Here is a 13,115-nt window from a genome sequence, read left to right as displayed (position 1 = left end):
TATTTAAGGAATTGAATCAAAAATTCACAGAAGAACTACGGAAGCAGATGTTGCTTCATATGTGTAAATGCCTGATGATCTTCCCTGCAAAAAACTCTACAACAAATCAAACTGTGGGCATCCTTCAGACTCTCGAGGGTTACATCAGGAGTTCAGTGACTCAGCCAAATGACTGCAATAGCTTCAAAATCCTGAGTTGTCAGTGACCAACATTTATCATGGTGTACTCCTCAAGCAGTCAAGCATACAGAAAATGAAAAAAGACCATCTATCATGAAAATTAACCCAGATTGAATGGTTCATAAATCTGTCAATGGGTAGCTTTCTCAGTCCTGTTTCTCCACTTAAGATGGAGGCTACCAAAATAAATTAAGTACATTAAAGATTCCTTAGAGAAATGGAAGCAATAAAAAAAGAAAAACCCAGGACAGAATTTTATAGCAAGACTGACTCTAGGATTTTTATTAACAAATCGCAATTTTCAAAGCAGATAAATCCAAACATCTTCAAGTTTAATCTCGCTCCCTCTGCAAAAGCCCTATGTTTTTTTTTTTAATATTAAGAGATTAGAGAATTTCTAGTAACAATTTAAAAATCAACTTGCTTTTAGAAGTAGGTAATAGCTAACATCAAACTGCATGATAATGCCTCAACTTTCAATTAGAAAATCTGTCTTTAAGAAATATCAAACTTATTGTTTGCTAACATCAATACATTCTTTTTATATGAAAAAATTACTTACTTGCAGAATACTTGCTACTTCATCAACTGGCAATTCACTTGCTTTTTTTGAAGACAGTACAGGAATCATTGTCTCATTGTCACCATCAGGGATTTTTTGAAGACGTGCAACCTAGACACAAAACCAAAGTCTGAAGGGGAGTGCTAATGTTTTATTTTAAACAAAACATGCCAGAGCAATTATATATTTATACCATTTAAAGGCATTTTTTATAAACACTGCACTTAAATAATCTACAGTTCAACTTATTTTCATGCAGTTACCACCTGCAATAATAAAACACTAGATATGCAAGTGAGAAAAGAACACTAATTTCTGTAACATGTTCGGTGATGGCAGAGATTCTAACAGCAAAATAACCTCAATCATTTACCTCATTATCATTAATATCAAGTCAGAAAGTTGCTCCAGATAAATTTCACTCCTTGCTCCTACTTTCTAGTCATTAACGAAGGTGCTCTAAGCAGGCCTATTTACATTTTCTTGTATAAAGAAAGGAGAAACACCAGTAAGAAAACCTCAAACAAGAGTACAGATGCAAGTGAAGCCATAAAACTTGACTACAGTACAAAAGCTTCAAATCAATACTATAAAAAGTAATGTTGTCTGTAATTTTAGGAAGGTAAAATTTTGTGAACTGCAGAAGAGTGCAATAGCAACATTGATTGCATAGGTCAGCACTGCTTTGATATTTAATGAAACTTCAGAGTTTCTGATTTTTGTTTACATGAGAAGCTGGAGTGATACTCTTTTTCCTGCTGTCTCACTGCACTCACAATTAATACTTCATGCTGCACACATCCCCCCACCATTAACTGGAAGAGACCAAACATGCAGACCACAGAAATGGTTTTTACATTATACTTGCACAGAATTTCAACTGGTGGGTTTATGCTTTAGGAAATAATTACTGTATTGTATATAACTCCTCTATGTGTGCTGAGACTTGAAATACAAGTACCTAAAGATGACAACACATTAAGAGATTCCAGCACTTTATGTCCCAGAAAAGGTATGGCAATCTTCATTATCTGTATTACACACTGTTGGCCATGTACTGTACTATTGTAGCTCATTTTCTTTGTAGCTACCAAACATCAGTTTCAGGCAGAAAAACATTAAGCCTAAGTGCTGCTCCAAAACAAGCCCACAAACATATGATATGACTTTGACCAAGATGATTCCACATTCTCAACAAAAATGCTGAGCAACCATGTTTTTTCCTTTCATGTAAGGGCACGCAGAAATGAACTGACAGCCATTAAAATTTTAGTACTGAGAAAAATATATTTTCCTGTAACAACTGACATCACTACTAAACATAAACAACTCCAAAAAAGGACACATAACTGGTCATTTCCCTAATATTATCAATTGGGGTTTCAGAAAGTCTAATAACATTTTTTAAAGATTATTTTAAGAATTTAAATATTCTTAAACAGAAATGTTAAGGTTCTCTCAGTGACCAGGTTTGTTTTCCAAATAAATCTTCATTATCACAGAACTGCAGTGTAACAGCAAAGCTTTTTTTGACAACCTTTTGTGACAAACTCAAAAAAGCCAATCATACTGAATGTATTTTATTCACATTAACTCCCACTTTTACAAAGAATGCTGTACTGTATGTGGTGGAAAAAAATCTACAGAGTAAATCTGATATAGAATCAGAAAGATAAAGGCTCAGAAAGTCCTTTTATAACCAGCTCCTTTTACCAGAGCAGAATTACACATGGTACAATAATTCTGCATGGACCCTCATCTAATTTCTAAAAACCCTCTACAATCTTTGCAGATAGAACAACACTCACAGTTCAGAAAAGAAAAGCTTCAAATGTCTAGCACTGTCACAAATTAAATTTCAATTGCTTAGCTAATGAGAAATCAATCACTGTTCCTCTCACAAAATACAAAGTGGGTTACACCACCAGATGTTGGTGTAGGTCCAAAAAACAGCTGTGCTTGCTATCTGCTGGACCACAGTAACTGCATTCAAGCAAATTATTTTGCTTTTACTATGCATCTTTTACTTATACTTCCACAAAACTAGGAAAGTTTTTTTTTCTATTCTGTTGGCAAGTGCTCTCTACAGTCCTTTGCACTGCTGCCCACCAGAGATCTGGGCCTCCGCACCACCTTTTAAGGTATCCAACAGAAGCTATTCCCAGAACCACAGTGCTCTGTACTAAAGGAGACAACCCACATATAGCAAAATTTCTTTCCATCCTATGCTGCAATTAATTTTCTGTCATTCATCGGTTGATACCTTAAAATAGTTCAGTATTTCATTGCAGGCCAAGTTTTTTTATGGATAAAGAAAATACAGGCTAAGAAATTATACTGGCCAATGTCAGGTATTGGATAGGCAGCACACATCACCACTGAAGCTTCTATGTCTACAGCTTTCCATTCCCCACTTGCAGCTAATTCCACCAAGGAACAAAGCGGGATGCTAACTAACAAAAATACACAACTGCCTCAGGAAGGGCTTTTCTTGGACCACTTCCAAGGTACACAGCATCATTTCTAGGCCAAGAAATATGCATCAATCATACAACCATGGAACTGTGACCAAAGAGTTTATCAGAATAAATACAAATTTGTCTGGGAGACTTACTTTACTAGAAACTCAGAGTTCCCTTCCGTTTTCTATGAAGAAAAATCTAGTCAATTAGTTAACAGCAACATGCTTCTGTTTCTTCTTTTTCATAGGCTACAAGAGCCTACCTAACTTCCTTCTACCATGACCAATATGAAGCACCAACTGCTTACCTTTACCACTGCTTTTCTCGGCTTAGCACCGTAAGTCCATTATCCATCAGATGGGCTCACTGACATCAGTATATTTTCACAATTATTTTTAAGGGGAATTTTAGCTCTTCTTGCTCAGAGAATGTAAATGGAAGAACCCACATTCAGCAAGAGCGGTCTAAAAATTTAGAACACTCTCACAGCAAAATCTATTTTTAGACAAACTGGTGACCAAAACACTTTGGCTAATTAGCCAACATAAAGGTCTCCAAATATTATATGAAGTTACCCAACTGACCTACAAGTAGGAAATACAAACGTAGTAGAGAAACAAATCTATAGAGAGCGGCAAAAGTGAAAAAAATCCTAGATGCTCACAAAACAATGACATTTAAGTTGAGGTACTGAAAAAAATTCTGATTCTTTGAGATTCATTCTGAATCTTCAGTTCCATCTGAACAGCTCACTGAATCTGTCTGAATCTATCCCATCAATCCCAGTAAAACTGAACGCCTTTCAAGTCAATTCAAGTACTATAAAGACCTTTCAACTTGTTTGTAATGATCCGCCTGTAAGATTATTACTGTGTGAGCAGTCAGTGACCCACATTCAGGTATGTGATTATCACAGATATCGTGTGATCATTACTGAGTCATGCTGTGTCCAATCAATAGCACAATTAATGAATGTCCACGTAATCAATGAGTAACCAATCAATGTGCATTTCATTTTAAGTATGTGTACAGTATGCTGTCTTTCCCACCTGAAATATTACCTACACCTTGTTCAGGAACTGCAGTTTTATTAATGAGGCAAGGATATTAGAGCACTTTGTCCATGGGACACTTCAAAGCTCTGATTCGAGACCCAACTACTATCAGTGATGGATGACTCTGTACTGTAAAACCCCATAACAGTACTAATGAACAACGAGCAAACAAGATCTACAATGTGCCAAGCCCTGACCAGAGATCCTTCCAAAGCTGTATCATCTCAGGATCTCCAGCATCAGAAAGGGCATATGATTTTATACTTTGCTTTGCCTTTTTCCAGTTATTTGTAGTCATCTGCTTTTCATGCCTTTCTTTACTGGGATCCCAAAAGACAAAGGACTTCCTCACTGTCCTAGGGTGATGTTATGGTGTTTGTATCTCCAATTGTGTGTTCTGTTTACGTTTGATATTATGTTCTGTGCTTTCAGAACTGACTCTGAAAGTGAAGGTTTGTTTTGCCTTGTTATCATCTGGTTCACCTCCCCCCATGGTCTGCTGTCTAGAAAAGGCTAGGGCTGGCTGGCTGGCTTTGCTTTTGCTTGCTTGCTTGGCTTGCTTGCTTTGCCTGCTTTCTTGCTTTGCTTGCTTCCTAGTTAGGTTAGCTAAGCAGTCCAATTCTTTCCCTGGACTGTTGCTTTTTCCTTTCCTCTTCCTGAATACCATCCAACCTGCTCTGGACTGGGATCTGGGAAACACCAAGGAACACCAGGAGCCTGCGCTTTGTGATCTGCAGCAGCCAGCCCCAGTGCCCAGAGCAATCCCCAGCGTCCAGACCCGGGCGACCACTCCCAGGAGAGACTTTCTGGATTTGTTCATCTCTTCAGAGGGGTGAAAGATTTTTGTTGTCATCTGGTGTTGTTAATTGTTTTGGTGCTGGGGAGTGCTTTGTTCATTGAATAAACAGGTTCTTTTCCACTTCTCTCTCAGAGGAAATTTTTCCCTGAACCAGGTGGGTGGGGAGGGGCCGTGGGGGTTTATTTCCTGGGGGCTCCTTTCAGAGGGTTTTCCCCAAATTTGCCCTAAACTAGGACACTCACCCACCATAAGAATTAGTTTTCACTTTTTATCTGCCTTCCCCACACTGAAAAAAACAGTAGCATTCAACATAATAAAAGGTATTTCACTGAACACCAGACTGAAACATACAAGTTTCCATTTCCTGAACTTTCTATATGATCAAGCTGTGTGTGAAAGTTTTAAAAAGCTCCTAACAAGATCCTAACAAGCATGTTCTTCTCCAAGTCTGTACAATTCAGAGCGTGGATAATAGGTGCACAGGGTCAACACAGACACCCATGCATAGAGTAAGATACTTAAATACCAAGTGCTTACCTCTTCTGCACTGTCTGGAATCCTGAAAACACACAGAACTAGAGATCACCTAGATGTCAGTAGGCACAGAGGTCTGACTCTCCCTGTGGATGCACGCAGACTTTGGGCACAGTTTCCACTAGGCAAAGACTCTTGGCTGCAAAAGGCATTTTTATGGAGAAGACTACCCAGAATGGAAGTAATCTTTTTTTTTCTGTCAGTTCCATCAGACATGGAGAAACATTGCAAAATCCTCTCCTGCTGATTTGGACACTGTGGCTAGAGGTTTTGGAAATGCACATTTTTAACGGTCTTCTTTAAAGCAGAACTATCTTAGCTATCTTAAGCATCATCAAGCTCTCTATTTCAATAGATCATTGCTCAGCATCACAACTGTGATCCCACAGAGTCACTAGCTAACAATGCCCTTAAAAATACCTATCTCACTAGATGTCTATGCCATCTTTCCCTCCCCTTTTTGTTTAGAAAGCAAAGTGCTTCTGGAACCTCAATACAAGTCCCAGCCACAGAACCATGGCCAAATGATGACAAGACACAATAAGCCAAACACACACACAAAAAACTGCATTAGGAACACTTAATAGTTACAGTAAATCCTAGACCAACTGTACAGCCAGAAGCAAATCCCTGAAGCAATAGCAGGATTCCAGAAGTGGAGGTAAGGCAGACAGGAGCACACAAAGAACCCTCAGACCATTCTGAAACCAGCAATACTCAACATGGTTGTGACTATGATTCAATTTTATCTGTGAGATTCCACCAGATTTTAACAGGAATTAAATCTCTAGAGAAATTAACCAGTTATGCTAGCAGAAGAAGCAGGCAGAAGCAGCTGAGTGTGGCAAATAGAGACTTAATAAAATAAATAACACCCAGTGCAATCAAGTTCACAAACTATAAATGCAGTCATGCTACAAATTTACCTTAAGTAAACTCTGATTTTTACTGTCTTATTCTTGGCTTGTGAACTAATTTATATATATTTTAATTATGTGCATAAAATTGGAAGTAATATTGAGAAAGGCTTTATCTTTACAGACTGCACTGACATAGTTGTTTGTACCTTACATGGGATTAAATCATGAAACCAATTGTGATTGACTAGCAACTTCTCAAATGAGCATCAAACTCCTGTAAATTCAGATAGTATAAATATTCAAGTACAGTGACTGACCAAAAAGCCCTGTAACAGAAGGCTTGTAGGAGATGAGCGAGGGTGAAGCACCCACGAAGCTCAGGAAATAACACAGGGTGTGACAAACCACTGCTGTTGCAAAGAGGCTGACTTGACCTTAATTGCGGGACAGGAGGGTGGCCTTTGCTTTGGATAAACACCTCAGTCAGCTGAGTGGATCAACTGGTGGTGTGAATGTTTCTCCCCAGTTTCATCAAAAGAATGCTAATGTCTGAGTTTGCATCCCCCCCATGCTGGTCAGACTCACGCTGCTTAGTGACCACATGCACTGAACCACTGACAAAATTTCAGGAGCACCATATGGGGTCTCAACCTACATGATCCTTTTTGGTGATGAGGGATGCCCAGCATGACAATGGTGCAAATATTCTAGAGACAGGAAATGGGAATCACATTGGTATTGTGATTGAACTGTGAATTGAAATGTCTGCATTTTGCTAATTACAAACTGTACTTATAAAATATACTGAAAACATAATATGCATGTGTCCTGCTAAAAATCAGAAAACCCACAACATCAAGTATCTTCAAACACACACATTTGATATCACAGAATCAGTTAGGCTGGAAAAGACCTCTGAGATCAGGGCCCAACCTACGACCAAATACCACCAAGGCGACTAGATGATGGCACAGAGTGCCACGCCCAGTCCTTCCTTAAACACCTCCATGGACCATGACTCCACCATCTCCCTTGGACAGTCCATTCCAGTGTCTAATCACCCTTTCTGTGGAGAAATTCCTCCTAATGACCAAGCTAAACCACCCCCAGGCACAACTTGAGGATATGTCCTCTTGCCCTGTCCTGAGCTGCCTGAGAGAAGAGACCAACCCACACCTGGCTACACCGTCCTTTCGGGCAGTTCTAGAGGACAATAAGGTCTCCCCTCCTCCTCCTCCTTTTCTCCAGACTAAACCGCAGCTCCCTCAGCTGCTTCCTCACCTGCTGAAGGTCTGACTTGTGCTTCAGAACTTCACCAGTTTTGTTGCCCTAATATTCAGTGTTGCACCCTCTTTATGTGGGTTATCTAAAAGAACCTAGTCAGAGAGAATTAAACCCTGACACACACCTCTGTGGGAAATAAGGCTTTTAGAACAAGAAGGGCCAACACTTATTCAACACAAACACCCACGACCAATTTGCAAAAAGAGTACTTTGCTTGTCACTGCAAAGAGCTGTCCCTTCCCACCCCACGGAAGATTGAAGTCTGCAAACTAATGAGCCTCTTGTTTTCTACCAGGCACTGTTTGCTCAAAAAAAGAAATACTTTTTGAAGGCTTTGAAGTTACTGTCTACTGGTTTTTTTTGAATGTACTCCTCTGGAAAAGTGTGATGATTTTTCACTTCTGGGGAAATAGCTGCAGCAATCCTGTATTCTAACAGTAAAAAAAAAAATTGTTCCTATTCAATAGTATTTTAGTTAAAACATTAACCAGGAGCCCCCACATCAAAGGAAGTTCACACAGAAAGTTCTGACTCTAAAAAAGCCAGAAGGAAAAAAAAACCACTAATTTGCATAAATGAGTTCTCCTTGTAGAGTAATTTTATCCTGGGAGGTCATAGTGTCAGCCCCTTGCATTGTGTGTCATTTCATAATACTTTATAGAAAAAGGGCAAGACACCACCCATTAACCAAAGAAATATAAACACCCAAATTATGAGAACAACCTGCTAAGCTGCTCTGCAAGCCTAAAGAAACCCCTGCCTCATATTCCAGTACCACTTCAGCAGTGCTTAGGACTTTCACTATGGCCACAAAACAATCATAATGAAGAGCCATACTCTTTGATACACAATTTTGGCATTTCTGATCAAATAAGAAACATAAATCAAATACTGGCACTGGCCATTTTAAATCTCAACATTTGTCCTACCTTAAAAGTCATAAAATATTTAAGTGACCTTTCCCCAGCCCCATCTACTTCAGGCAGTGTAATAAAGACTAAGATGATCCATTTATCATGCAATTTATTAACTCTACAATAGTCTCAAGAACTATTTTCAAGTCCTAAAAGTACTTTCCAAGAACACTCTCTGAGAAACATATCTCCACAACTGGAATATATTTTACTCTTTCAGGATGTTTCCCCATGTCTTCTTTAATTTAAAGAACAAAGTAGGACATTTAGTTCAACTGAGGCTACCAGCAAAGAGTAAAGATGGGCAGTTTACTGTAATCCTAGTATACACCGTGTGGTTATTTTGCAAATCTTGTGAGTGACAACTGCCCACCCTCTAGCTAGAGAAAACATTTCACAAAAATAATCATATCTTAACCTGACTGCAGGGCTCTTGACTGTCAAAGTAAAGGCAAAAAAGATCCAGCTAAACCTCCAATACCACTTTATCTTTCTTTAGATTATTTAATGTAAAATACAGGGGAAACTTAAGAATGCCAAACACATTTTCTACCTCATTTCTACAAAAGATTTACTATCTAGAGCATCTATGCATACTCTGGAGGATGTACTATAATGAGTTTAAAGCCTCATTGTTGAAAGCCTGGAGATGGCATCAGCTTTTCCACGAAGCCATTGACAAACACATCAGACCTATCTATAGCTGGCTGGCCAAAATACTCAGCTTTCAATCTTCCTGCTCAAAAAACTCCTTGAACACTGCTAAAGTCTGCCTGGACATTTCTTACATTTGTCATTACTTATTAACCAAAAGAACAAAAATATAAACAATCCTAAGAACATAATAAAATTATCAAATTAATGCTAGTGCCACGATGAAAGCAAAGCTTATCAGTTCAGAAACTCACCAGCCAAGGAAGAGAACCCTGCTGGCCATACCTCATTTGACTCTAAATAGTTCCTGCTTCAGCTTAAATCCTAATTCATAGGAAGCCCTTTAGAAGTTAAAGGCCAAAAAACCTTGGGTCTAAGTATCAGTCATTTATCTTGCCAGAGTCACTAACTTTCTAGAAGAGAACATTTAAGCTTAGAAATAAGATCATATGGCTGCTCTCCAACAGCCTGCTTGTATCTCATAACACTCTGAAGTGCTGAGCTTCTCTGAATCAAGGATAGCACTTGAATGGCAAACACTAAAATGAAGAACTTTATCACCCTGTGATATGCTGCTAATGTATCCATGGCATGCAGAATTTATTTGCCATAAACTGGAATTGAGCAAAAACAGCACTACAAATATTCTCTCAGTATTTGTTTAAAACAATGAAGCTTCAAGACCCCGTAGTTGATTATATCTTTGACAGCTATGCACTCTCTTCATAATGCAACAAAATAAATTTCTAAGTAAAAAATTACTGAATTTACTGCTTACAACAGTTCTCAGGACCAAGCTAGTGTCAGTGTCAATTTAAATGCAAACATAACTCACTGCATAATTACTCTACTTATGGTAATAAATTTTCTTATGATTAGTATCAAGAAAGCAGCAACACTGTATTAACCATGCTTCTTTTTTGGTGAATTATGTATGCAGGAAAAAGTGCTGCAGAAAATTCATGATCTAAAAATATTTTAAAAGCCTTTGTAGAAGATTCTGTAGATGGCATCTGCTAACCCATTATCCATTTTGTTCTTTCTAATTGTTCGGAGCAGAATGTTTACAAAACAAATAACTAGAAACAGATGCTTGTCCCTAATTTATACCTTGATTACTGCATTTTTTTCACCTCTCTTCTCTGCATTGAAACTTTATCATTCCTTCTAGCTTCTACAAACCACACTGCAAATGTCAATTTTATCACCCAATGTCAATTAGGTATCATCTGAACTCTTTCACCAGATCAAAAGCAGATCTCAAAACTAAAAATCTATTTATTAACTTATGCCACTCTTGCAAAATTCTACCATGGTCTGTGGGTGAATTGATACTGAATGGAAGCCAGGGTTACATCAGGAACTGAGTCAAGTTAACAGGTCTCACTCCTCTTTCCCTCACCTTTTTCAACATTACCAGAAGAACCCATTCAATTTTCCAACTCAACAGAAAGCTGCCCAACAAGGACAAGTGGAAGGAAGGGCTGGACTAACCTTCTGCCAATCCTGCAAGCCAGACAAACTCAACAACCATGACAGTCAACACACCACTAGCACAGAAACACAACTCAGAAGCAGGATATTTTTTCAACTATAAGGAGACCCTTTTATTCAGTCCTACAGAAGAGCACACCAAGATGCTCAAAATCCCTGCATGTTTGTCATTCTTCACAAGAAAAAATGTTTGTTTCTCTTTTGTTGAATTTTGTCTGCATTTTTCCTTACAGCAATGCTCATCCTGCCTCACCCATGCAATTACACCATAGACTCTCCAAGTAAAGAAGTTACAAAGGGAGCAAAATAGATAAACATACATTCTGCAACATCTGAACTCAAAATGACACCATGTTAAATCACTTATAGGTTATTATAGATTTCCAAGTTACCTGCATCAGGAAAAAAGGGGAAAGAAAAGGCTAAAACTATCTAATGCTCCATCAACCAAACAGACTAAAAGATGACTCTGACTGCTCATTTAAAAAGGAAATACATGTTTCTAATGCATATTAGATTCTAAGATATATTAAATTAGCAGTTATTTAAGTAATTGAAGTAGTGTTTAAATATAGGAATAGAATTGGTCTTGAGCGAAAACTTCCACTTTTTCTTTTAAAAAAGAAAGAAAAATTCTCCTCTCTCACCTTAACCTCCAAGTTCAAAAGATGTAGCTTCTGCCAACGTAAGTGTAAAGTATTAGTTTCTAGCTTTCTACAAGCTGTAGATGGCAAAAAACTCTAATCAATGAATATCAAATTTCTTGTTTCATCTACTAATTTGTTCAGAAATCATCTACATTCCAAAAGGAACCTGAACTGCTGTGGTAACACAAAGTCCTTTTGACAAGCTCCAGCATTTTTCATTGCAAATTTCAATCTGATTATTTTGGATATTACCAAATGAAGAACTAATGATGCCACTCTAGAACCATTCAATTTGTTTTCAAGCCACTGCTGCCGCAGGCATCCCTTCCCCCTCGGCTGTTGCATGTACACATGCTCCACCCCTTTGTTAGTACTTACAGCTGCCTAATCCATGATGAGCCAGTCCAGGGTGCTAAAATTCACTGCCCCCAAAACCCAAAATCTGTTCACTGATCTTCAGTTTGATAGCTTAGCAACTAAATCCATTTTTGTCATTTAAAAAACCTACCAAAACCAAAAACCACCACCCATGAAACTCACTAGGAAATTCAACTGTGCTTCAAGCATAAAACAAACAAAAATTATTAATCTGTTAGGATTTTATGAAGTACCTTTTTCTAAGAAATAAAACAGTCTTCACCTACATCTCCCTATGCATCCAATCATCAAAATTATCCTGAAATTACAATGGACCATAGGCTGAAGTTAACCATCATCTTTGAAGATTAGCTAAAATTAACTAGGACTCAAAACAATAAGGCTTAAGGAGGATTTCTGAATCACCACAGAATGTTTTATTACATTACATTATTACATTACATTTATTACATTTCAGCAAGCCTGGTCTGAATTTTTGTACCAACCCAAAAGATTTTGGGAAAATCTTTTTTGCAGGAAAATGTTGCTTTGACCTCTTCCATTCTGGTCTTAATGATATCAAAATAAATCCTACCTAAAGACCTTGAAAACAAAACAGGATTCCTATTTAAAAATTCATATTTGTGGTCATTGTCTGATCTCAAAGAAGCTCAAAGTCTGTGAAACCTGTTATTTTTCTACTAAAAGGTGGACTTCCACAAGGTAAATCCTGATTTAAACGAACAACCTAAATCACAATCTAAAAGATGTTGATAAGAGGAAGAAAAAAATTTAAGACTACATTACAAAAAATTACTTTAAATGGCCCAGAGGTATCAATGGAGAGATCCAAAATTTACAAAACTACGTTTTGTCTATGCAAGATTTCCTTAACTGCCTACAGTTTAAGAAGAAGCTCCTCTTATGGAAAGAAGTCACAAAATTCACTCTTTCCAAATGGAAATACAAACATCATTCCTCTAAATCACAGGTTTATGATCTTCCTATGATGGGAAATTCTCTCTTCCCCATTACCATGAGAAACATGAACTTTTGCGGAAGTTCAATCAACCCAACACAAGAAACAGGAACCACAAAGTCTTGAGACAAACATTAATTAACCTGGACATAAACATGTTATACTGCTTATGAGTACTGAATTAACACCAAAAAACATCACTTTTTCTAACCATATCATCACTTCCCCATCTTGAATATTTTTGGAAAAAAACCCCACAATCTGCCATCTCTTGCTCGATACCCAAACCTAAGAGACTTTCCAAACACATACTTGAGGAAAATAAAAAGCTTAA

The 13,115-nt window shown here is 37.8% G+C and overlaps 1 protein-coding gene across 9 annotated transcripts in view; it reads right to left on the bottom strand.

The window, feature by feature from the left end:
* Nucleotides 1-13,115, bottom strand: part of ATP2C1 (ATPase secretory pathway Ca2+ transporting 1) — a 62,895-nt gene that overhangs the window by 29,624 nt on the left and 20,156 nt on the right. For all 9 annotated transcript variants that reach the window (XM_002196382.7, XM_030265072.4, XM_041714491.2 and 6 more), the window contains one exon: nt 743-853. In XM_002196382.7, the coding sequence (XP_002196418.4) occupies nt 743-853 (111 nt within the window). The remainder of the gene's footprint in view (nt 1-742; nt 854-13,115) is intronic.

Source organism: Taeniopygia guttata, chromosome 2 (genome assembly GCF_048771995.1).
Source record: "Taeniopygia guttata chromosome 2, bTaeGut7.mat, whole genome shotgun sequence".
NCBI lineage: Eukaryota > Metazoa > Chordata > Aves > Passeriformes > Estrildidae > Taeniopygia > Taeniopygia guttata.
This window is presented reverse-complemented; position numbering and strand designations above follow the sequence as displayed.